At 36.5% G+C, this 26,835-nt stretch overlaps 1 protein-coding gene and 1 long non-coding RNA gene across 2 annotated transcripts in view; both read left to right on the top strand.

Moving 5' to 3' along the window:
- Positions 1-26,835, top strand: part of LOC101901381 (transcription elongation factor SPT6) — a 173,731-nt gene that overhangs the window by 141,745 nt on the left and 5,151 nt on the right. The window contains exons 4-5 of the mRNA XM_059122916.1: positions 14,120-14,236; positions 14,291-14,448. Coding sequence (XP_058978899.1) covers positions 14,120-14,236; positions 14,291-14,448 — 275 coding nt within the window. The remainder of the gene's footprint in view (positions 1-14,119; positions 14,237-14,290; positions 14,449-26,835) is intronic.
- Positions 16,229-18,392, top strand: LOC131802588 (uncharacterized). Its single transcript, XR_009342276.1, has 2 exons — positions 16,229-16,946; positions 16,979-18,392. It is a non-coding gene; the product is annotated as an uncharacterized LOC131802588 (long non-coding RNA).

Genomic DNA, 26,835 nt, shown 5'->3' with positions numbered 1-26,835 from the left:
AAAGTATCCCGCTCAAGTTGTCTGAAGGTTTCATCCTGCCGACGAACTTGACGGTTGAGAACATCACTCTCTCGCTCTATTTCTCTATACACTTCATCTTGCCTACGAGCCTGTTGGCTTAACCTTTAACTTCTGAGGTGACATATTTTATAACGTGGTTATAACTGTGTTCTATCTGTCGAGCTGTTTACTACTAAACACCAAACTAAAAATCCATACATATATATACAATCCTTTCAAAATTTTACCTAACAATAGGATCAAAACAAAATTAGTATTTGACGATACAGGTGGTCAATTACACGGCAAAATACAACATATAATGTGTTCAGGTAATAATGTTTGAACAGATACTTAGCAGGTAGACAGTGCCTAATAGTAATTATCAGGTATTAGGCTTAAACAAGGATTATCTAAAAACTACCTACATTTAATTATTAATACTTCTACCTGGAAATAATAGATTTACTGACAATAACAATGCATTTAATTGTCGTATACCTGCATAAAAGGGTTCTATGAAAATATTGTCGAACGAAACAAATAAATGCTACAGGTAACCTTTTCAAATTTCGACCGACTTTCGCCGAATATGGTCGAAATGTTCAATTTACCTAAACAAAGGGTATATGCTGTAGAACCTGTTTTTAACCTAATCAGCTATTATTTTGACAAATAACAAAAACATCGAATATCTAGACCTATTTAATGTTCTGCCACTGGAGCTAAAAATATTGAATTTAAAACAATTTCTTTGAATATTGTGGCATTTATTGCAAAATTTATATGTATTATTTTCTGATGGAAATGTTGAAGCAAGGAAGAAAACTTCAGATATTTCCGCAATAATGTGATCCTACTGATATTTTTAATTTGGGAATTAAACCAAAGCCCTCCGCAGCAAATATAAATTTATGTTGGACCCCTCCTGATTGTCTCGTAGAACTCGCTCAATTGTCTTGACCTATGTCTTATGGAATCGGTTTGTAACATTTCCCTGCGGGATTCTGGGGAAAGATTTTGTCTAATATTAGCACTTCTCTCGGACTGGCGGTTATTTTCAAGTTCACGGTTGTAAGGATTCATCCTATGAATTAAGACACGACCATGTCTAATCCTATTCTGCTCATGAAAGTCCTGATTAGCAACTCGTCGCGCTTCGCGGCGTTGTTCAGTATTACGGACTTGTTCAATTATACGATAAGTTATATCGCGTCTTCGAACATTACGACGTTGTGAGTCCACTTCACGTTCGGTTTGTCTGTAGATCTCATTACGTCTACGTTGGGAACGACGAAAAGTATCCCGCTCAAGTTGTCTGAAGGTTTCATCCTGCCGACGAACTTGACGGTTGAGAACATCACTCTCTCGCTCTATTTCTCTATACACTTCATCTTGCCTACGAGCCTGTTGGCTTAACCTTTAACTTCTGAGGTGACATATTTTATAACGTGGTTATAACTGTGTTCTATCTGTCGAGCTGTTTACTACTAAACACCAAACTAAAAATCCATACATATATATACAATCCTTTCAAAATTTTACCTAACAATAGGATCAAAACAAAATTAGTATTTGACGATACAGGTGGTCAATTACACGGCAAAATACAACATATAATGTGTTCAGGTAATAATGTTTGAACAGATACTTAGCAGGTAGACAGTGCCTAATAGTAATTATCAGGTATTAGGCTTAAACAAGGATTATCTAAAAACTATATTTAATATTTGTACACGTTTTTCCCTACATCGCGATTACTATGCCATCATGGTGGCTATGTGCAGTCGAATAAGTCTTGCAAATAATATTATCATGTGGTATATTAGAAAAAGCCCAATCTATTTGAGTTTCATGCTTTGTTGTGCGCACATTTTTGTCTAGAAGGGAAAAAATTCCTTTCGCACATAACAGTGTATCTGTTATGCTCTTCGCTTGCATATATTAAAGTCACCAATAACTATTATTTTTTCGTTTCGTTGCCAATTTATTTCATTCAGTGACTCGAATAGCAATTGACGAAAGGTCGTTTCTAAAAATTAAGAGTTTCTATATAAAATCATTAATATTATCTCTCTGTATTTTAGAGCAATGATTTGAAAAGTCTGAGATCCCTGGCTATAATCTCTTTTTAAGATAATTCTTACGTCTTTTGCAATATTAGATCGACTGAATATTATTATTCCACTTTTGTTTCTCCTATTTTCTTGCCCATTTGTTACGCTGTCAATTCAGGATTCCCCAGGGAAAGTCCATGTTTCAACAAAACAAAGGAAATTGGAATTGATGAGATTGTAGTCTGTACTGATGTCTTCTTTATGGGCGCGGAAACTTTGGATGTTTTGGAAAAAGATTTTAATTTCTTTCTCTTCAGATTTAATAAAATCAAAATTTAGCTTTAATTTCTTGTTGTTATTTAACTTTTCCAGTTCTATTTTAACTGGGTCTGAGTTTTGAAAAGCTTTGGGAGGGTTGAAGGATCCAAATATGAACAACCCAGACGCATTTGTAGCTCAACTGCATGCAACATAAAGGGCTGCTCCGTTCATCTGACTACGAGTGTGCACAGCAACCTGTGCATAAGTCGCACCTTGACTTTTATGAACTGTCATAGCTTCGGCCACGACCAAAGGAAATTGGCAACGCTCTATTGAATTTTGATCATTTCGTTTGAACTGAAAGGATCTGGTACACTTATCAATTGGAGTCCAGGATGGCTCTGTTCTGTGAGGCTTTTTTCGTTGAGTTTCTCTTCCGACATTTTCATCTGAAAACTTCAACCAGAGTGTCTTTGGATTTGATGAATTACGTTCGAAATCAATACTCATCAAAACTGCTATTGCGCCATTTACTAAACCATCTGCAGTGTTAATGTTGATGGTTACCATGTATTTTGCGGATTTTTTCAATTGTAATTGAAAACAAAGAACTTGTGTCTCAGATGTCCTAAATTTAGCAACGTTATTTAGGATATTTATTCTTTGGTCAGGATTCAAAGTGTTGCATTTTATAACGTCTTGTGCTTTCGAATAGAAAGCCTCTGAAGCTATTTGATTCAATTTTATAATGTTGTCGTTTTCAACCTCTTCATTGGATAGAAGCAAATGAATAGTTTCCTTTGGAACATCTTTCACGTCACTAACAATTCGTGACTTAAAAATATCAACGTCTTCAGCCGTCATTTCCCCATTAGACATTCTACTAAGCGCTTGCGCAAATCTTAAATCTTCTCTTTAACGCATTATTTCCGTCAACTCATAAAATTGGAAAAGATCCCATAACCTAGAACCAACAATTAGTCCATAAGGATTAAAAGTATTTTCACTAAAAATCCATCTATCGCCTACCGGTGGAAGTTGTTTGAAATCGCCAAACACAATAATTGAAATACCACCAAATGGATTAGTGCTCTTAAATATTTGTTTTAATCGAGCATCCAAGTGACCTAGCATCCTCGATCCTACCATTAATATTTCATCAATTATTATTAAATTTACATTTATTAATTTTGAAATTATTGTGTTAACTATGTCCCTACTAAGTGGCCGAAGTTCTCCCGAATATTGGTTAACCGGCAGGGAGAACAGAGCATGTAGAGTTGATCCCCCAATACCAAATGCAGCTTTCCCAGTTGGCGCCGTCAGTAAAACTTTAGGCATTTCTGGATTACTTTCAGGAATAGAATTAAGTCTATGGGTGACAGATTGGAAAATTGCTCTTAATAAACGGCTTTTTCCTACACCTATGTATTCATAGAAAGTTTTTTTTCCACAACGTTATGTAAAACATGATGCAAATAAGCACGTTGTTTAACATTTAGAGATCTTATGTCCGCAAGAAGATCTCTTTCACTGACCAATGGAGTTAACTTTATAAATCTACTATTATCGTTAGTATCCGGTCATTATTGTATTCATGTTACACGAAACTCATCATCCAGCATATAAGAAGGTAAGGTGTTATCAGCAATGTCATTGTTTTCGGCATTATCTTCATCTTGTACTTGTAACAATATTTCATCAAGTTCTCCTTCCTTATATAACTCAAATTGTGATCGGTTTTCTTCAATGGTGCTCTTGTGGGTGAGACAAGTATTTTCATTGTCATTTTGTAATAAATCATCTACTTCATTTCTCCACGGAAAATACAACATAACCAATGATCGGAAATAGTCCTCCCTATTTGTTTCAACTTTGAAAGAAGGAAATCTTATAATTGCGGGCGCTTTCCTTTTGTACACGTATCCCGAATTATTTTTTAGTCGGATGGGGGCACCAGCTTGATCCAAATTGGTATCATCGTTCTCAAAGAAATCATCCTCTTCTTCTTGATAGCGTGATTTCTTTAATTTTCGGGTCTTTGGATGTAATGATCCAGTATGTTTGTCTTAAATATATTAGTTGAGTCTCTTTCGAGATTTTGTAACTCTTGCTTCGATTTTATCATACGTACTCGTTTCTCAGGTGCAAATGTGTTAATATAGACTTCAGCACTACTACATTGTGACAAATTCATGCCTAATATATTATACGACGCCTCTTGAGCTGATACTTCAGATGCGCTAATGAACTTATTTCCAATCTGTGGAAGCCTGTCTTTTACGGAATAATTGCCTTCTCTAATTTCAGCCATAGCTTCTTGCATCAGTCTCGAAACTCCCCTGTTCGATTTGTTAATATAATTAACGATGTATGATACACATGCATATGCATCTAAGACAAACTGAATATCCATGTTAGAATTTTGCATTGCTAAGATATCTGGATTATATGCATTGATTGCTTTATCCCTAAATGTTCTTTTTAAGAAAATTTGTGGTTCTTTAATGGATGACCTTATAGCCATTATGTATGCCTCTCTATTTAAGTTAATGCATCTGTGGGATAAGAATTTATCAAAAATTTGAAGTCCGTCTACTTCATCATTTGATAAATTTGCGTTAAGCAATGTACTTATTTTAGGTTTAATTCCCTATGTAGGTTTAATTCATCTGAATCAATATCTTCAGGAAGTGGGAGCAATATTTGTTTTTCAGGCATTGGAGAATAAGGAATACGAAAGCGGCAAAATTGTTGACCTCTTGCCTCACGTTGACAATCCTTGTATGGTTGTGACGTTTAACGTTTATAATGTTTTGAATGTCAGTAGAAGACGAATCAGTAGAAATGAAGCGGTCAATGAAGTTCACCACTAGTTGGAATGTAGCATCATCAGAAATGTTTAATTTGGGTGCGTTATTTAACCAGTATATGCCATGTAGATGGGGAGATCCTCGTTGTTGAAACTCTATTCACCAGTAATGTTTAATAACATAATGCTCTTTAAATATTCCATCATTGGACCTAAAAAATTTAAACAAATGTATTATTCTCTGATCAAAATACCTAGAGCATGTTATTGGATCTGATCGGATGAGATCATATTTTTTCTGGGTTGAGTAAGATATTGCTTCTTCTTCAGTAATATCTTTTCCTTCCAAAATTTTTACTAATATAACGATTAATTCCGGCCATTGGGATTCAGCTGTGGATAAAGTTATAAAAAATGTCGGGAGTCCAAACTGTCTAATCATGGCCAAAACCTTTCTCTTTTCCCCTTCCCAATGAGCTGGTGACGATCGTACGCCTTTCAATATATGATAGCCATCGTCATGTTGCACAAGGTTTTGGAAGTTGATCATCTAAAATTTCTGCAGCAGTAAATTGTTTTTTCCAACTTTTTTCTCAAGCATGTGGGAATGCTACTTTTAATGCGGGAAAATTCTAATTTTTTATAGCAATATAAGACTTTATCCACACGTGCACATCGTCTGTCATATCGCCGTACTTCAGACTTTATAATTTTTCCAATAGTAGCACTGCAATTTCTTTTAACACCAAAGTATATTGAAGGATAGGACAGTTCCTCAGAATCCTCATCCAAGAGCATATCTAATGGTCGTTGTCCCTCACCTGGAGCAATGGAAATTCTCTGTAATGGTAAATTCTCGACAGGATTATTATCCAATAAGGTTTCTTGTGGATTCACTTCGTCCACATCATCTTGTATGAAGTTGGTATTGGTTAACCGCGATACTAACTCGAGATCTTCAACGTTAGAAATAAAGGGTTCTTCTGTACTATTCATGCTATTTAACCAATCGCTAGAAAGAACTATGTTGTGTTTTTTGTAGAGTTCCGTATTTACCAGATATCTTGCGGCTTCGTAAATCTTCGCTGTTCTTATCGTTTCAGTCATGAAACTATGCTCGTATTGTAGTCTACGCTTAAGGTGAACTTGCACAACTTCAGTGTGCATATTTACAGTTGTATTTAACTGAATTGGTACGTTAACAACGACACCTCTTACAGAACATTGGCGATTGTATCCTAGGGAAACGATTCTCATAAAGGGTATTCTCGGTGAAACGAACCGCTCTTCTAACTGTGTTAAACCACGAAGGTCAGCTGGTATTTCTGGGAAATGTAATCCTTTAGAAAGGCATATTGAAGGTATTTTTCCGCCTTGAGCAATTTTATAGCATGTATTGCAAAATTTATATGTATTATTTTCTGATGGAAATGTTGAAGCAAGGAAGAAAACTTCAGATATTTCCGCAATAATGTGATCCTACTGATATTTTTAATTTGGGAATTAAACCAAAGCCCTCCGCAGCAAATATAAATTTATGTTGGACCCCTCCTGATTGTCTCGTAGAACTCGCTCAATTGTCTTGACCTATGTCTTATGGAATCGGTTTGTAACATTTCCCTGCGGGATTCTGGGGAAAGATTTTGTCTAATATTAGCACTTCTCTCGGACTGGCGGTTATTTTCAAGTTCACGGTTGTAAGGATTCATCCTATGAATTAAGACACGACCATGTCTAATCCTATTCTGCTCATGAAAGTCCTGATTAGCAACTCGTCGCGCTTCGCGGCGTTGTTCAGTATTACGGACTTGTTCAATTGTACGATAAGTTATATCGCGTCTTCGAACATTACGACGTTGTGAGTCCACTTCACGTTCGGTTTGTCTGTAGATCTCATTACGTCTACGTTGGGAACGACGAAAAGTATCCCGCTCAAGTTGTCTGAAGGTTTCATCCTGCCGACGAACTTGACGGTTGAGAACATCACTCTCTCGCTCTATTTCTCTATACACTTCATCTTGCCTACGAGCCTGTTGGCTTAACCTTTAACTTCTGAGGTGACATATTTTATAACGTGGTTATAACTGTGTTCTATCTGTCGAGCTGTTTACTACTAAACACCAAACTAAAAATCCATACATATATATACAATCCTTTCAAAATTTTACCTAACAATAGGATCAAAACAAAATTAGTATTTGACGATACAGGTGGTCAATTACACGGCAAAATACAACATATAATGTGTTCAGGTAATAATGTTTGAACAGATACTTAGCAGGTAGACAGTGCCTAATAGTAATTATCAGGTATTAGGCTTAAACAAGGATTATCTAAAAACTACCTACATTTAATTATTAATACTTCTACCTGGAAATAATAGATTTACTGACAATAACAATGCATTTAATTGTCGTATACCTGCATAAAAGGGTTCTATGAAAATATTGTCGAACGAAACAAATAAATGCTACAGGTAACCTTTTCAAATTTCGACCGACTTTCGCCGAATATGGTCGAAATGTTCAATTTACCTAAACAAAGGGTATATGCTGTAGAACCTGTTTTTAACCTAATCAGCTATTATTTTGACAAATAACAAAAACATCGAATATCTAGACCTATTTAATGTTCTGCCACTGGAGCTAAAAAATATTGAATTTAAAACAATTTCTTTGAATATTGTGGCATTTATTGCAAAATTTATATGTATTATTTTCTGATGGAAATGTTGAAGCAAGGAAGAAAACTTCAGATATTTCCGCAATAATGTGATCCTACTGATATTTTTAATTTGGGAATTAAACCAAAGCCCTCCGCAGAAAATATAAATTTATTTATTTGTTGAAACTCTATTCACCAGTAATGTTTAATAACATAATGCTCTTTAAATATTCCATCATTGGACCTAAAAAATTTAAACAAATGTATTATTCTCTGATCAAAATACCTAGAGCATGTTATTGGATCTGATCGGATGAGATCATATTTTTTCTGGGTTGAGTAAGATATTGCTTCTTCTTCAGTAATATCTTTTCCTTCCAAAATTTTTACTAATATAACGATTAATTCCGGCCATTGGGATTCAGCTGCGGATAAAGTTATAAAAAATGTCGGGAGTCCAAACTGTCTAATCATGGCCAAAACCTTTCTCTTTTCCCCTTCCCAATGAGCTGGTGACGATCGTACGCCTTTCAATATATGATAGCCATCGTCATGTTGCACAAGGTTTTGGAAGTTGATCATCTAAAATTTCTGCAGCAGTAAATTGTTTTTTCCAACTTTTTTCTCAAGCATGTGGGAATGCTACTTTTAATGCGGGAAAATTCTAATTTTTTATAGCAATATAAGACTTTATCCACACGTGCACATCGTCTGTCATATCGCCGTACTTCAGACTTTATAATTTTTCCAATAGTAGCACTGCAATTTCTTTTAACACCAAAGTATATTGAAGGATAGGACAGTTCCTCAGAATCCTCATCCAAGAGCATATCTAATGGTCGTTGTCCCTCACCTGGAGCAATGGAAATTCTCTGTAATGGTAAATTCTCGACAGGATTATTATCCAATAAGGTTTCTTGTGGATTCACTTCATCCACATCATCTTGTATGAAGTTGGTATTGGTTAACCGCGATACTAACTCGAGATCTTCAACGTTAGAAATAAAGGGTTCTTCTGTACTATTCATGCTATTTAACCAATCGCTAGAAAGAACTATGTTGTGTTTTTTGTAGAGTTCCGTATTTACCAGATATCTTGCGGCTTCGTAAATCTTCGCTGTTCTTATCGTTTCAGTCATGAAACTATGCTCGTATTGTAGTCTACGCTTAAGGTGAACTTGCACAACTTCAGTGTGCATATTTACAGTTGTATTTAACTGAATTGGTACGTTAACAACGACACCTCTTACAGAACATTGGCGATTGTATCCTAGGGAAACGATTCTCATAAAGGGTATTCTCGGTGAAACGAACCGCTCTTCTAACTGTGTTAAACCACGAAGGTCAGCTGGTATTTCTGGGAAATGTAATCCTTTAGAAAGGCATATTGAAGGTATTTTTCCGCCTTGAGCAATTTTATAGCATGTATTGCAAAATTTATATGTATTATTTTCTGATGGAAATGTTGAAGCAAGGAAGAAAACTTCAGATATTTCCGCAATAATGTGATCCTACTGATATTTTTAATTTGGGAATTAAACCAAAGCCCTCCGCAGCAAATATAAATTTATGTTGGACCCCTCCTGATTGTCTCGTAGAACTCGCTCAATTGTCTTGACCTATGTCTTATGGAATCGGTTTGTAACATTTCCCTGCGGGATTCTGGGGAAAGATTTTGTCTAATATTAGCACTTCTCTCGGACTGGCGGTTATTTTCAAGTTCACGGTTGTAAGGATTCATCCTATGAATTAAGACACGACCATGTCTAATCCTATTCTGCTCATGAAAGTCCTGATTAGCAACTCGTCGCGCTTCGCGGCGTTGTTCAGTATTACGGACTTGTTCAATTGTACGATAAGTTATATCGCGTCTTCGAACATTACGACGTTGTGAGTCCACTTCACGTTCGGTTTGTCTGTAGATCTCATTACGTCTACGTTGGGAACGACGAAAAGTATCCCGCTCAAGTTGTCTGAAGGTTTCATCCTGCCGACGAACTTGACGGTTGAGAACATCACTCTCTCGCTCTATTTCTCTATACACTTCATCTTGCCTACGAGCCTGTTGGCTTAACCTTTAACTTCTGAGGTGACATATTTTATAACGTGGTTATAACTGTGTTCTATCTGTCGAGCTGTTTACTACTAAACACCAAACTAAAAATCCATACATATATATACAATCCTTTCAAAATTTTACCTAACAATAGGATCAAAACAAAATTAGTATTTGACGATACAGGTGGTCAATTACACGGCAAAATACAACATATAATGTGTTCAGGTAATAATGTTTGAACAGATACTTAGCAGGTAGACAGTGCCTAATAGTAATTATCAGGTATTAGGCTTAAACAAGGATTATCTAAAAACTACCTACATTTAATTATTAATACTTCTACCTGGAAATAATAGATTTACTGACAATAACAATGCATTTAATTGTCGTATACCTGCATAAAAGTGTTCTATGAAAATATTGTCGAACGAAACAAATAAATGCTATAGGTAACCTTTTCAAATTTCGACCGACTTTCGCCGAATATGGTCGAAATGTTCAATTTACCTAAACAAAGGGTATATGCTGTAGAACCTGTTTTTAACCTAATCAGCTATTATTTTGACAAATAACAAAAACATCGAATATCTAGACCTATTTAATGTTCTGCCACTGGAGCTAAAAAATATTGAATTTAAAACAATTTCTTTGAATATTGTGGCATTTATTGCAAAATTTATATGTATTATTTTCTGATGGAAATGTTGAAGCAAGGAAGAAAACTTCAGATATTTCCGCAATAATGTGATCCTACTGATATTTTTAATTTGGGAATTAAACCAAAGCCCTCCGCAGCAAATATAAATTTATGTTGGACCCCTCCTGATTGTCTCGTAGAACTCGCTCAATTGTCTTGACCTATGTCTTATGGAATCGGTTTGTAACATTTCCCTGCGGGATTCTGGGGAAAGATTTTGTCTAATATTAGCACTTCTCTCGGACTGGCGGTTATTTTCAAGTTCACGGTTGTAAGGATTCATCCTATGAATTAAGACACGACCATGTCTAATCCTATTCTGCTCATGAAAGTCCTGATTAGCAACTCGTCGCGCTTCGCGGCGTTGTTCAGTATTACGGACTTGTTCAATTATACGATAAGTTATATCGCGTCTTCGAACATTACGACGTTGTGAGTCCACTTCACGTTCGGTTTGTCTGTAGATCTCATTACGTCTACGTTGGGAACGACGAAAAGTATCCCGTTCAAGTTGTCTGAAGGTTTCATCCTGCCGACGAACTTGACGGTTGAGAACATCACTCTCTCGCTCTATTTCTCTATACACTTCATCTTGCCTACGAGCCTGTTGGCTTAACCTTTAACTTCTGAGGTGACATATTTTATAACGTGGTTATAACTGTGTTCTATCTGTCGAGCTGTTTACTACTAAACACCAAACTAAAAATCCATACATATATATACAATCCTTTCAAAATTTTACCTAACAATAGGATCAAAACAAAATTAGTATTTGACGATACAGGTGGTCAATTACACGGCAAAATACAACATATAATGTGTTCAGGTAATAATGTTTGAACAGATACTTAGCAGGTAGACAGTGCCTAATAGTAATTATCAGGTATTAGGCTTAAACAAGGATTATCTAAAAACTACCTACATTTAATTATTAATACTTCTACCTGGAAATAATAGATTTACTGACAATAACAATGCATTTAATTGTCGTATACCTGCATAAAAGGGTTCTATGAAAATATTGTCGAACGAAACAAATAAATGCTACAGGTAACCTTTTCAAATTTCGACCGACTTTCGCCGAATATGGTCGAAATGTTCAATTTACCTAAACAAAGGGTATATGCTGTAGAACCTGTTTTTAACCTAATCAGCTATTATTTTGACAAATGACAAAAACATCGAATATCTAGACCTATTTAATGTTCTGCCACTGGAGGTAAAAAATATTGAATTTAAAACAATTTCTTTGAATATTGTGGCAAAATTTGAAAAGTAAAATAGCAAATTTATGTGGTGACAATTATATGAGGCTATAGGGCGTACAAACAAAGTGATGTCTCACAAATGAAAACCTTTAAAATTTTAGTATCGAACAGGTGTCTAAGAAAAAGTGGCTTAAATAGTCAAAATACTGAATATAGGTATGACTATATAGTGCAACATGGACCTATATAGACAATGTTCGGTCACAAAAGGTAGAACCCATTGCGAAGTCAAAGTAATGAAGTTTAAAAAACCGTTAGAAAATGTGGCTTATAATGGCATAATATCCAGTATTAGGAGGTACCGTTATATGGGGGCTATATGAAAACATGGCCGAACTTAACCTACATACTAGCACTTGTGCAAAATTACATCATCTTTCGAAAGATAGCGTGAGTACAACACACATACAGACGGGCATCGCTAAACCGACTAAGAATTGTATGCAGATCCATAATTTATATTCTTGTGATACTTTTACGCTGATTTATAATATATACTTTGTAAAGTCTACCTTGAGTATTTCGAGAAGCTACAAACGGAATGACAAATTTAATTTACACTCCATAGTATAGTGGGGGTATTAAAATTCCGAATATAGGGAGGTATCGTTGTATGGGAGCTATACGAAAACGCGGATCTGCATAGGAAATTGTCTATCATAGACTGTAATACCTATTTCGAACTTCAAATACGAAATTTAAAACAGTTCCGTAGACTAATATGGCTAAAATTATCAAAATACCGAATATCGGGAGGTACTGTTATATGGGTGCTACACAAAGAGGTGGCCCTGCGTAAGTAATTTTTTGTCAAAGGCTTTAATATCTATTACAAATTTCAAATACGAAATTTGAAACAATTCCGGTGAATAATGTCGCTAAAATCGTCAAAATACCGAATATCGGGAGGTACCGTTATATGGGTGCTATACGAAGACGTGGACCTAAATGTGCAATTTTGTGTCATATACTGTAGAACCTATTACGAACTTCAAATACGAAATTTGAAACAATTCCGGAGAATAATGTAGCTAAAATCATAAAAATACCGAATATCGGGGGGTACCGTTATATGGGTGCTATACGAAGACGTGGACCTGAATGTGCAATTTTGTGTCACATGCTGTAGAACCTATTGCGAACTTCAAATGCGAAATTTGAAACAATCTCGCTTAATAATGTAGCTAAAATCATCAAAATACCGAATATTGGGAGGTACCGTTATATGGGTGCTATACGAAAACGTGGACCGACATGATGACCCATTTACGAACTTAACCAGCCTACTGACAAAATACACATGTGTGCAAAATTTTAACCTTCTATCTCATATCGTTCGAAAGATAGCGTGATTACAACAGACAGACAGACAGACAGACAGAATGACATCGCTAAATCGACTTAGAATTTTACGCTGATCAAGAATATATATACTTTGTTGGGTCTGACATGAGTATTTCGAGGAGTTACAAACGGAATGACAAAGTTAATATACCCTCCATAGTATGGTGGAGGGTATAAAAATGGAAGTTGTAAGTATACAATGCTTCAAATAGAAATTCAATTGTTTACATTATTAGCATCCTATTACAGAGGACGACACGGTGATGAATTTACGAAAAATGTTCTGCTCCAAAAATAAAGAATGTTCTTTCATCACCCAAAATAAACTCGCCTTTGTCAGAATTATCTGAAGTAAAGTCAACAGGAATATGGAGGTTTTTCCTATCACATATTTTTAACCGAACCGAAACATAGAACATTTTTTAACACACACGTCAAAAAATGTCAACACGCGCTGCTGGTAATTTACATACTTTTGTTGGGTAGGTACAAAAAATTTTTAAGAAAATCTGACACTAATTTCTCATTTTTAAAAATTATTATTTTTCTTCTTCAAAATTATTACCTATTGTGGGGAAGTTACCCGAAGATGTGGGTTAATATATCCCACATTCAATCTATCAGAAATATTTGAATCTGCATAGCATGAATAAAATTTATGTTTAATGAAATTTCCAGCCAATTTTCGGAGAGGTACCAGAACTACACTGCTATAGAGAGTTCTCGCGCGCACCAACTAGACAGACATTGGCGCATGTGTAGTAATACGCCGAATTTAGTTAGCAAAGTTTCCATTGGTTACAGATTTTTAGTTAGTACCTAGAAGCACTTTAAAATTCATATGACCTTTTTTAACCGTATCAGCCATCATTCAATAAAAATTATTAAATGAACTGCTGAAGCAATGGCGTTTAATATATGCACTGACATATTTGATTCAATTTTTTAATTACATAGAAACGTTTCAAACGATTAAGGCGAATACAAGAGGAAGAGAGCGATGGAGAAGACGATCACGTAGATGAAGGCTTAGCTAGGGAAGCTATCGCAGAGCAACTCTTTGATGACGACGAGGTGTGTATAGAAAAATATAAATTAACTAAACATATTACAAAATTGTTTCTTTAGAATGCGGAAGGACAATCTGAAAAGAGCAATAGAGAACCTGAACATTTCGAAGAAGACGAGGAAGAAACTGACTCTGATGCTGATGACTTTATTGTGGATGACGAAGGGCGCCCTATTGCTGAAAAGAAGAAAAAAAGAAAACCAATATTTACAGATGCGTAAGTAGTCGATACATGATAAATTTCTATTTGCTTGGACAATTAAATCGTAAAAAAATTAACAAAAAAAATGTGGGACAAAAATTTGGTTTCAAATCTATTCGCGTTCACAAAAATGGATGCTGTGCGCTAGAGTTACAATTGCTCTTATTCTATTATAAGAGCTCTAGGAAAGTTCTTAAAAAAAAATATCCATATAATTAAATATTTGAAGATTATTTCAAACAAATGGTGCACCTAAAATGGTCCATCCGCTTAGTATTATTCAGCATTCTCTCTTCAACATTTCGGACGGTAACTCACGAATAATTGTTTCACTGTTGTCTTCCAATTTGTCAATTGAAGCAGGATCGTCATTATATCCATGAGCTTCCATACAAAAAGTAGTCTGAAGGATAGTTGATGGTCATCACTAATACTGGTCGATACAGATGCGATATTTTCTTCAGCCTTTACGTAAGCGTGTTATTGATTTAATGTTCTAAAATGTAAATTTGTTGCAAAATTTAAATTAAAAAAAATACGAATTTGAAATTATTATTATTTTTTAAATTATTATTATTATTATTTATATACCCTCCAGTTTTAAAAGTCTAAGTCGATTTAACGATGTCCGTCCGTCCGACTGTTTAAATAACGTAGAGCTTCAAAATATGGCACAACAATTTGTATTGTGTTTAGGTTGGAAAATGTTTAGGAAAATGAGATATATCGGTCCACGTTTTGGTATAACCGCCATATAGCGGTACCTCCCGATATTCGTTGTTTTGACAATTTTCGCTACATTTTTTTCATGGATTTGTCTATAAAATGCTATGTTTCGGCGTAACATTGTACATATAAGTCCACGTTTTCGTATAGCTCTTATAAAACGGTACCTCCCGATGTTCGGTATTTTGATTGTTTTCGCCACATTTTTTATGGATTTGTTCCAAAATTGGCATTTGTACCTCCCGAAATTTGGTATTTTGATAATTGTAGCCATATTATCCCACGGATTAGTTTTTGGAGTTCATAATCGGTTCTAGCTCCGGTTGCAGAACATTGAATATTAGGTCCACGTTTTCCTATAGCGCACAAATAACGATACCCACCGATGTTCGATATTTTTATAATCCTAGTCACATTTGGCATTTAAGAAGATATATCTGCATTACCCAACCGTTCTTACTGGTATTTTTAGTTTAAAGCGGAACACTTTTAAATTCAGATACTTTTATATTAAAATGTTTTGTTTTTACCCAATAGGGGAGGGTTAAATGACGAACTTTTTTACTTACTTTTAGTCTCGGACAAACTTAATGCTTTTTTACTTTTTTTCAAAAATGCTTTTTGGTACATTAAGGTACATTAGGCTTTGTAAGGAAACTCAAATGATATAAGTTAATAAAAAAATTAAAAAAAGTATAAAACAAATTTATTATTATTTATTTTTAATCACCGTGAGAAGTGGTAGTTTGTCGAACTTTTTTATTTCATTTATAAATAATAAGATTTTTTCGAGCTTTAGACCATTGGCGATTTTTTTTATTGATTACAATAAAGTGTTCCCAATATTTCGCAATTATCAAATGCATCTTCAGCAAACATAAACAAACTACAAAAACATAAAAAAACTGGAATACAACAACAAAGAACTGCAAGTACTAGATGAACGTCTTAATAGCCAAATTAGCAATCCCACGTCAGCGGGTTGTACGATACCGGATTGACCCGAAACAACAAGATACCAGTTCTGGCCAGCGGCTGCAAACCCAGTATGTATATGTATAACCATAGTGTCACCCGGTCTGATAAATGCCGTGACTTGGTAACCTGTAATTTCTCTTGGCTCAGACCATCTCTCGATAATCGTCTCCATAAGCATGTCGCCCGATTTCATAACTTCTGAACGCCGCACTTTCCTTAACCATGATCTCCGTCGTACCAACGATCCTAGAATCAGTGATTTGACAGTGGAAGTCAACCGGTTGGTACAGGAGCATAAGAGAAAAAAAGTGGCTAGACCATCTGAAGTGTTGCAACATTGGAACCGATATGAGTAAGCTGTGGGTAAGGGTTAAGTCGCTTTCGAACCCTGGAAAAAGGATAATATGACCTCAGTCACTTTTAACGACGTAACGGTGACTGATCCGAAGAGGTGCGCGGAGTATTTCAACCGACAATTTGTCGTGCACCCCGAGAGCGATAGGGCGAAGCGAAGAGTACTACGTCGTATCAAATCTCTTCCCGCCGAGGAGGAACCACCACAGTGTACGATGGGTGATGTTGCAAATGTCATCCGTAACGCTAAGTCATCCAAAGCGTTGGGCCCGGACGGAATCTCAATGGTAATGTTGAAGCAGCAGGATACGCCGGGAGTCGAGTACTTTACGAAAGCGCGGAGTATTTCAACCGACAATTTGTCGTGCACCCCGAGAGCGATAGGGCGAAGCGAAGAGTACTACGTCGTATCAAATCTCTTCCCGCCGAGGAGGAACCACCACAGTGTACGATGGGTGATGTTGCAAATGTCATCCGTAACGCTAAGTCATCCAAAGCGTTGGGCCCGGACGGAATCTCAATGGTAATGTTGAAGCAGCAGGATACGCCGGGAGTCGAGTACTTTACGAAAGTTCTCAATTTGTTGCTAGCCACATTGTGCCCGAAACCTGGAAAATGGAATGGCGCTACTGAAGCCAGGCAAGGATGTCAATAAAGGCGAATCGTACAGGCCGATTTCGCTTTTGTCGCCAGTAGCTAAGAGTCTTGAATCTTTACTCCTCCCCAGCATTAGAGGAAGCTATACAGTTGCCAACCACCAGCACGGATTTCGTCCACAACATAGTACCACGACAGCATTACACGCCATTTTCACACATTATTAGAGGACTGAATCAGAACAGGCCGTGTGACAGAACAGAGTTGGTAGCCGTTGACCTAACAAAGGCATTTGATGCGGTCAATCATGCCACACTGTTTGAGGACGCGCAGAGAACTACCCTCCGGCCAAGTTTGAAACGTTGGATAATCAACTATATGTGTGGACGCCAGTCGTACGTGGAATTCCGGAACAAGAAGTCAAAAGCCCGTAGAGTGAAACAGGGAGTTCCCCAAGGTGGGGTGATATCTCCGGAACTGTTTAACTTCTACCTTTCCGGAATTCCTCGCCCTCCAGACAGCATTGAGATCGTAACGTATGCGGATGATTGTACGATCATGGCGTCGGGCCCAGTGGTCGATGACATATGTAAAAGGCTGAACCCCTATCTCGCGGAACTTGCCGCATACTTCCACGCGAGGAATATGAAAATATCCGCCACGAAATCAACGGCCACACTCTTTACCACAGAATACACCTGAATGTGCAGGTCGAGGGGAATCAAATACCCACCACGAACTATCCCAAGATTCTAGGGGTCACGTTCGACAGCATGTTCAAGTCATCCGCGCAAGCCACAGCTATCTGCGACAAGATGAAAAGTAGGAACAAGGTCCTACACTAGCCGGCAGCACTTGGGGTGCGGCCAAAGAAACCTTGTTGACCTCTTATAACGCGATAGGTCGGTCTGTGGTCAGCTATGCGGCTCCAGTGTGGTCTGCGAATACTAGTGCTACGCAGTGGAAGCATGTCCAGACCTGCCAGAACGCTGCTCTGAGAACTGCGACAGGGTGCCTTCTCATGACACCAGTGGACCATCTACATGAGGAGGCGAAAGTCCTTCCCTTACGTCAGCATAATCATATGCTTTCGTTGCTGTACCCGCTTATGGGGGAAAGTTCAATAGAAGATTCATTGACGACTTTCAAAAATGTCAATTAAAACATAAAATTTACCATTGGTATCAAAAACCGACGGAATCTAGTCGCATATTAAATTTCGAAAACGCGAAATATTGGGAACACTTTATTGTAATCAATAAAAAATAAACTTGCAATGACGCCTAAAGCTCGAAAAAATCTTATATATATTTTTTTGATTCTTTGACTTTTTTGGTTAATTATACAAGAGTATGTAATGTATTCCGCAAAAAATGTTGCTATCACGAAATATACATAGTTCACTATGATAAGATTATTTTAAATTTAAAAAGTGCGCAATTCCCGAATTTTTCTATATCAATTGATGCGCATGGGATTTTTGGATACTGGTGCATCGACTACACCTTACAAATATCAACGATAAAGGTCATAACCAAAATGAAGATGCACTATGAATCCTTTCATAATTAAAAAACTCGGTTTGTTTTATTAATGTTGACAATTTAAGGAATATTATATATTTTGCCGAACATACAGAGGCATAAATGAAAATGAATACTACTTTTAATTCTGGTAAACAAGATGTTATATTAAACATCAATAAAAATGGAAATTTACCTATAAATATATACTTTGTAGGGTATATTATAAATATTTCGAGGAATTACCAACGGAATGACAAAGTTAACATACCCTCCATAGAATGGTGGAGGGCATAAAAACAGATTGGAAAAATAAATAATACATTTTAATTGACGAGTAAGAATTTATGTGTCGTCTTAAGTCCCTATAATCTTCTGGCTAACTGAAAAATTACTGCTGGTTCTGTGTTAGAGAATGAAAATAGATTGTGTATTATTCGTTCTCCCATAAGCCTGTTTTTCACATTGATGAGAGTTGGAAAGTGGCAGAGTAAATGTTCGACCGTTTCAGATTCCTACACATCCCGGTGCATGTTTTAGATCAGGTTTCGCCATTAGGATGAGCGAAAGATTCTTAGACATTATACCTCCTCTCATCTAACCAGCTTTGTTGAAACCTCCGGGAGAAATGTTTATTTATCGCACGAAAAAATTGACAAAAAGGTGGTCTAATAGAATTCTCAACTTCAATGTCTATAGATTCGGATCTACATTCTGCTATTTGGAAGACCTAGATTTTGCCAAAGTTTTCCTACATTCCAAAACTGCCATAGTAAACGAATTTAGCGCATTCTGGGCCACCCGTCTATCGTCGTCTATAGTCACCGTTGATGTACCCTGGTGGCAAAAACTTAAACGACTAAAATCGCAAAGACAATAAATGCCCTGTAACTTTTACAAAAATAAACAAATTGTAATTATTTTTCCAGTTTGAAATGAGGTACTTTATTCACTTTTAAAAAACTAAAAATAAAAATACAAAAATAATATTGAATGAAAAATAATATATGGAAAACTAAAATGATCCAATTTTGGCTAGTAGTCGATAGCATCCATTATTTTTGATAACAGCTGCACCCCTACGAGGTATTGAATCTATAACACGCTCAATCCGATCCTTGGGTATGCTTTTCCAGGCACCCTGAATTCTTTGGAAAATGTTGTGTTTATTTCTTTCCGAATCTACCTTGATCTTCCTGTCTACGATACTCTAAAGGTTTTCTATGGAGTTTTGGTCAGATTATTGTGCTGGCCATGACAAAACACCGATTTTTGACTCCCGCAATCAATCTTCGACAAGTTTTGATGCATGTTTGGGATCATTGTCATGCTGGAACGCCCAAATAAGCCGAATATTTTCCTCAGCGGAAAGGAACAACGTGATGTTCAACACATCTTTGTAAACAAACCGATCCATAACTTCCTTTATTTCATGGACAGGTCCAAGTTCATAGAAAGAAAAACAGCGCCACACCATTTTAACACTTCCTCATGCTTCACTGTACCCTTGCAACACTGCGGCTTGAGTCTTTAATTTTTTTTTTTTTTTTTTTTTTTGGTCTTCTTACCGTAAAATTTTTCATGTCTGAGCCTTTAATATTAAACGTAGACTCATCCCAGAATAAAACGTTTTTCCATTGAGCTGCTTTCCTATTAATATTATCGTTTCCGAAAGCCATCCCAGCTTTCCGTTGTTTTCTATAAATGGCTTTTTTGATGGCTTGCGGACATGCAGACCAGCCGCTACTACTCGTCTACGCACTGATCTCGAGCTCTCTCATCAATTCAGTTGAACTCTTGTTTTTTTTATAAATGGTTTTTTTGATGGCTTACGGGCATGCAGGGCAGCCGCTACTACTCGTCTACGCACTGATCTCGAGCTCTCTCACCAATTCAGTTGAACTCTTGTTTTTTATTTCTTTTACAATTTGTTGATCAGAACGGGATGAAGTTTTCCCGGCCTTCATCCGTTACAGACTGTTACTACTGATCCAGTTTCATAAAACCGACTTAGTATACGAGAAATCACAGAAATATTTATTAAATATTTCTCGGAAATCATTTTCTGCGATAGCTTGTTTTCATAGACACTGATAATTTGCAGTACAGTATTTGTTTCTAGCCATTTTTAAACTTTTTTGAGTAGTACTTAAAAAAACACAAAAAACCCATGTTTTTGTAAAAAAAAAAAATTTTCAGAAATGATTTCTGACAAGCGAAATTGTTGAGGGAAGAAAAAACGATAAATATAACAGTTAAAACAACTGAAATTGCAGCGATCATAAGAATGTTCAAAAGAGTTGCTTTTGTTTTGTCCACGCCAATATCCGGTTTATTGACTTTATCTTTATATAAACATTAATTTTGGTTTTTTGTTTTAAGTTTGTAAAAAGTGAATAAAGTGCCTAATTTAAAACTAGAAAAACTTTCTCATTTTGATAATTTTTAAAAAAGTTACAGAGCATTTATTCTCCTTATAATTTCAGTTGCTTTAGTTTTGGCCACCAGTGTAGTTGCAAATAGATTTATGGCAAAGATTCCTGCCTGGTATACACTAAAGGGCTGCAAGTGTGACATATTTCTCTATTTATGCCATGGAGTGAAAACGCTCGTCATGTTGTGCCCTGTTTGATCAAACGCATAACAATACGTGACATCCAACCAAATGCTCGATGTCTCGTCATGTCGGTCAGACTCAAACCCTTCGTCATAACATGTAATGACCAGAGGGCTGCAACGAGTATCAAAAATTCAAGCATACTCCGTTTCTTACATGATTTTTGTTGATGCAGTCGTTTAGTTTGATCTGAATGAAATGACCGTTTTCGCTTCTGATCGAATCGAACGCTCAGTTTGAATCACTTCACTCACAATCAAACATGAGCGTTCGAGACGGTTTGATGTGTTCAGCAGCATGAGTTGATCGAACACATGAATGTAAATGAGCAATCACAACCGTGATTGTCTTCTTTGAATCGAGTTCGCTCAGCGTCATTGTTCATTCAACCATTTAATCAAGTTGGGACAGTTTATTTTGACTTTTTTTGATATTTGAAATGGAAGAATATTGTGATAGTGCGACCGAAATTGTTGCAAGTAGAAACTACACAGGTGTAGGTAAACGAAAAGGTCGAAGTTTGTGAAAAATCTTGACCAATATTGTAAAATTAAAAAAAAAATATTTAAACATTTTTAGTTTTCTAAATACCAATGATGTGTTTCTTTATTAAAAAAATTAATTTTGTTTTTTTCCAAATAAGTTACTGAAGTCTAGCATACCAAAAACCCAAATAAAAGGAAAAATTGTATGCTTATTAAATATAATTTGCACCAATTTCTTTAATGGGGACATCTTTTAGTTATGACATCCTTAGTAAAATTACAATCATGATTTCGCTCAAATTCGAACATTTGTGTTTTAATCAAATCAAATCACTCACTTAACTAGGATAAATAAAACCGATCAGACTCATTATAGATGATCGACCCGTTATGAACAATTCATCATAAGTTCGTAAACAAATAACTCATGTGAGCTGTTTGATTGCGATCACAAAACTTCGATCAATACATGTTTGATCACAACTTTTTCGTTAGGCTTGAGTGACTCGAATGAACATGTTGCATCTGACCGACTGATTGAGCTTGATTGTATTTCCACTGTGTGTGATCAAGCCTACTCAATCATACTCATTGCAGCCCTCTGGTAATGACCAATAAAAGGGGTTGTTGAATAGTGTGTCATACAAAAATGTTTTACCATAAAAATAACAACAATAATGAAACAATTGCAAAAAAAAAAAAAAAAAACACGAAATGAAGGCAAAGCGCAATCGCTACCAGTCTTTCCGATATGTGAAAAAATACTTTTTTTGTAATAAAGTATTTCTTGGCGAATAATAACATATTTAAGGTACTTCGAATTGGTCCACACAAAATGTTCACATTTCGTGGTTATTGACGAAACAATCCAAAATGTCAATCCTTAGGAAAAAAAATGATAAATTTTCTTAATATCTCTGCCCTCAACTACGTCATTTTAAAGAATATTTTTTAATTATTGGTTTCGTACTCACTTCCATATGTATGCCGTGTTTGTTACTTCAGAATTACAACACACAAAAACACATCCTCACCGTCGAAAGTAACACGCACTACACACACTCTCTCTCTCAACTTAAGTACACGTACACAAATGACACACAATTTCACGATGTCATGGTTCGATGTCCTGCATTTTTGGAGAACACCATGCAAATATTCGAGTCAGCCATGCTGTTTGCTATATTCTACAGATATGCCAGCTGCCAAATGTAAAATTTGTAACTATAGTGTTACGAAAACACAGCCTGATAGCCTGATGAGGGGCTCTCTCTTATATCGCTGGACCTCTCTCTCTAGATCATGCAGGTCCTTCCTGACACGCCTGGGTGGGGGAGTTCTATCCACCATATGGTGGTTAGTGTGACTCCTACGATAACACCCAAGCAGGTACTGCAACGAAAGCATATGATTATGCTGACGTAAGGGAAGAACCTTCGTCTCCTCATGTAAATGGTCCACAGGAGTCATGAGGGGCACCCTGTTGCAGTTCTCAGGGCGGCACTCTGGCAGGTCTGAATACTTTTCCACTGCGTTGCACTCTTATCCCCGACCACACTGGAGCCACATAGCTAACCACAGACCGACCTATCGCTTTATAAGAGGCTAACAAGGTTTCCTTATCCCCACCCTAAGTGCTGTCGGCTAGCGCCTTGAGGACCTTGTTCCTACTTTTCATTTTATCGCAAATAGCTGTAGCTTGCGCGGAAGACTTGAACATGCTATCGAATGTGACCCCAAGGATTTTGGGGTAGTTGGTGGTCGGAATAATGTGCCCCTCGACCTGCACATTCAGCTGTGTTCTCATCTCCGCAGTCCATGTGGTAAATAGTGTGGCCGTCGATTTAGTGGCGGATATTTTCCTATTCCTCGCATGGAAGAAGGCAGCAAGCTCCGCGAGATAGTTATTCACCCTGACACATATGTCATCAACTACAGGACCCGACGCCATGATCGTACAATCATCCGCATAAGTTACGATCTCGATGCCGTCTGGAGGGCGCGGAATTCCGGAAAGGTAGATGTTAAACAGTTTCGGAGATATCACCCCACCTTTGATAGGTCGAGAGCCACCACTACTGTTCTGTGGCACGGCCTGTTCTGGTTGAGTCCTCGACTGATATGTGTGGATATGGCGCGCAATGCTGTTGTAGTGCTATTTAGTGGACGGAAACCGTGTTGATGGTTAGCAACTGAATAGCTTCCTCTGAGACTGGGGAGGAGTAAGGCCTCGAGAGCCTTTGCTACTGGCAACAAAAGTGAAATTGGCCTGTATGATTATCCTTTGCTGGCATCCTTGCCAGGCTTCAGTAGCGGGACCACCCTGCCCATTTTCCAGGATTCGGAAACTAAGTGGGTGGCTAGCGCCAGGCCCTTCTCATCGCCATAGTCTGTGCGGTCCTGTGGTAAATATCTACCAATAAATATTTTTTTGGTCATTTCATAACTTGACATGTGTTTTATTTAAATTTCAAATCAGCAATCGGTATGTACTTTGTCCGTGTAAGGCTCCTGATGGTAGCCCAGAGTAAATGTAAAGCAGCTTCTACCGGTGATGGTTAATCCTATAACCTATTTCAGTCGTGGGAGTGGGAATCCTGGGGTCATAACTTGATAACCTGTACTACGATATTAATTTTGATTCCAGAATTGCAGATATTGGGATTTCGTTATTGTGCATGAAATTTGTTAATTCCATAGTTTTTTTCCTTATGCCATTGCTATGATGCTTTAGGATTTGGAATGATTGTGGGTAGATTGATGTTCAGGATGAGTTGGATTTGATAGCAAGTTAGCATTTTCTTAGTTTCTTTAATGGCCCTATTAATTGTGATTATGTGTAGTGGTTCACACTAACTTGGAACTTTGGTTCGGTTTTTAATTTTTTTAGACGGCTCGAACCATAGTTTTTTTAGTGTTATTTGTATATGTATACATGTCCAGTTTCGCACACAAAAAATTCATTAAATTAGCAGCTGGGGCGTAGCATTTAAGTAATTTTCAACGCATTCATAGTAAAAATATATTTTATTATAAGATTTTAACTATGTGTCAACACCTTGCGGTGTTCCATTGGCTACTGATTTCCTCACGATTACTGGGACGAATGACTCTGCTGCTAAGCATTGCATCAATCTAGCTTATTAACATATGAGTTCCACATTGTTGATGGGGCATCATTTAAAGAGACGAGAACAAGAATGAGAAAATTAAAGAAGAAATAGTATTAATGTTAGTAATGAAGTGAAGAAGAGATTAATGTGTCGTATTTAGCCATATTAATTTTCTAGCTAACTGAAGAATGAAGACATGTCATGCAGAACTTGCTTACCCATGAGACACCAAAAAGAGTTAGACTGTAGTATAGTAAGTGCTCCACCGTCTCTGTTTCCTCCTCGTCTTGAAAAAGCCTATAATATTCAGTATCGTCGCCCCCACTGGAAGTCATAGCCTTTGCATATCAGTGATCTGTGAATAAACCTACCGCAAGTTGTAGGTCAGATTTCACCATGGAAATTAGCGACATTGATCTCTTTTGTGAGGGACTGTAATGCTTCCAAATTTTATTAATGGTAGATTAATTTAGTGCTTTCATATATACATATATATGTATACTTGTCATAGAAAAATAAATAAATAAATAAATTTCCTCTGTATGGGAACAATTGCAGCTATAGTTTTAGCTCGGTAACTTTCCACTCATGTAGCAAGCAAACATGCTGCACTTCTTGCTTAGCAGTCTGAGTAAATATATATATATATATATATATATATATACAAAGCCTATAGGCCAATTAAATTATAAGCCAAATAAAAGGATGCTGAGTCAGGAAGAGACTTCAGATACACAACATCTGAATTGGACAATGGACGAAAAAGCGCGAAGCAGAGGTAACCGAAATGAGAGAAACAGGAGGTGATATTAAGGAAATGGATGTTGCCTCAATTTCACATAAAAATGAAAAGGAAGATGCCTTCACAATTATCTCTGTTTTGAAGGGGAAAGTCAAGTGTGCTCTGTGGGTAGCGGAGGAATCTAAGAAAAAATTACTAGCGGCTAACCAGGAAGCAGAACGCAAGTAATAAAAAATATACATAAAGATTGATTGGCAGTTTAGCCCTTATATCTGAAATAGACCAAAACCTTATCAATATATTAAAGGAAATATATGTAACTGATGTCTAAAAATTCGTCATTATGGTATTCCTTCCTAAGTCTCTCTTATTGGCTTAAATTGAAGCATCAGTTGAAGGAGAGACCAATGACCTCACCACTGATTTTTAAAGATACTAACCATTTTGAAACTTAGTGTAGGATGCCATAACGTCAGTCATATTCCGCGCACAAAAATTCCAAATCCCCCCTCCATCTCTACCCTTTGCTCGTGCAGGTGGTGGTGCGTTTTCACACCCGTCGGCGTTAATGAGTACAAATGTAATAGTACAAAATGTTTTTTCATCAGTAGACCAATCGTTCTCAATTAATTATTCCAGTTCACGAACTGATAATCCTGTCCTTTTCGATGTAACTCTCACGAAGAGGCACAATTAGAATATAAATCTCAATCAATATATATATATATATACATATATATATATATATATATATATATATATATATATATATATATATATATATATATATATATATATATATGTATATATATATATATATATGTATATATATATATATATATATATATATATATATATATATATATATATACCTATTACGAACTACACACACCGAGAGGTACCGTTATATGAGGACTATACTAAAACGGGGACATATATATAATGTTCCGCCACCGAATGTAAAACTCATTACAAATTACAAATACCATTTTTTAGACAAATTCGGAAAAAATTGTCTTCAAGGGACTGACCTCTTTTATATGTGTTAGTAATACCCTATGCTACGTGGTGTAAGTTTGTATATGAGTACCTCATTGCCTATTTCCCTTACCAGTCTCATATTTAAATATGTGGTCAATCATACTACCCGTCTCTGAGGCTAGATAGAGCTTAGGCTTCCCCGAAACTTCTCGTCGTCCCTATATTTGGCCGAAGGCTGGGTGCTTCTGCTACAGATGACCAGTTTTTAAGATTTTAACATCAGGCT

Source organism: Musca domestica, unplaced genomic scaffold, assembly GCF_030504385.1.
Source record: "Musca domestica strain aabys unplaced genomic scaffold, Musca_domestica.polishedcontigs.V.1.1 22, whole genome shotgun sequence".
In the NCBI taxonomy this organism is placed as follows: domain Eukaryota; kingdom Metazoa; phylum Arthropoda; class Insecta; order Diptera; family Muscidae; genus Musca; species Musca domestica.
The sequence above is the reverse complement of the archived record's forward strand: the minus strand, read 5'-3'. Positions and strand labels throughout refer to the sequence as shown.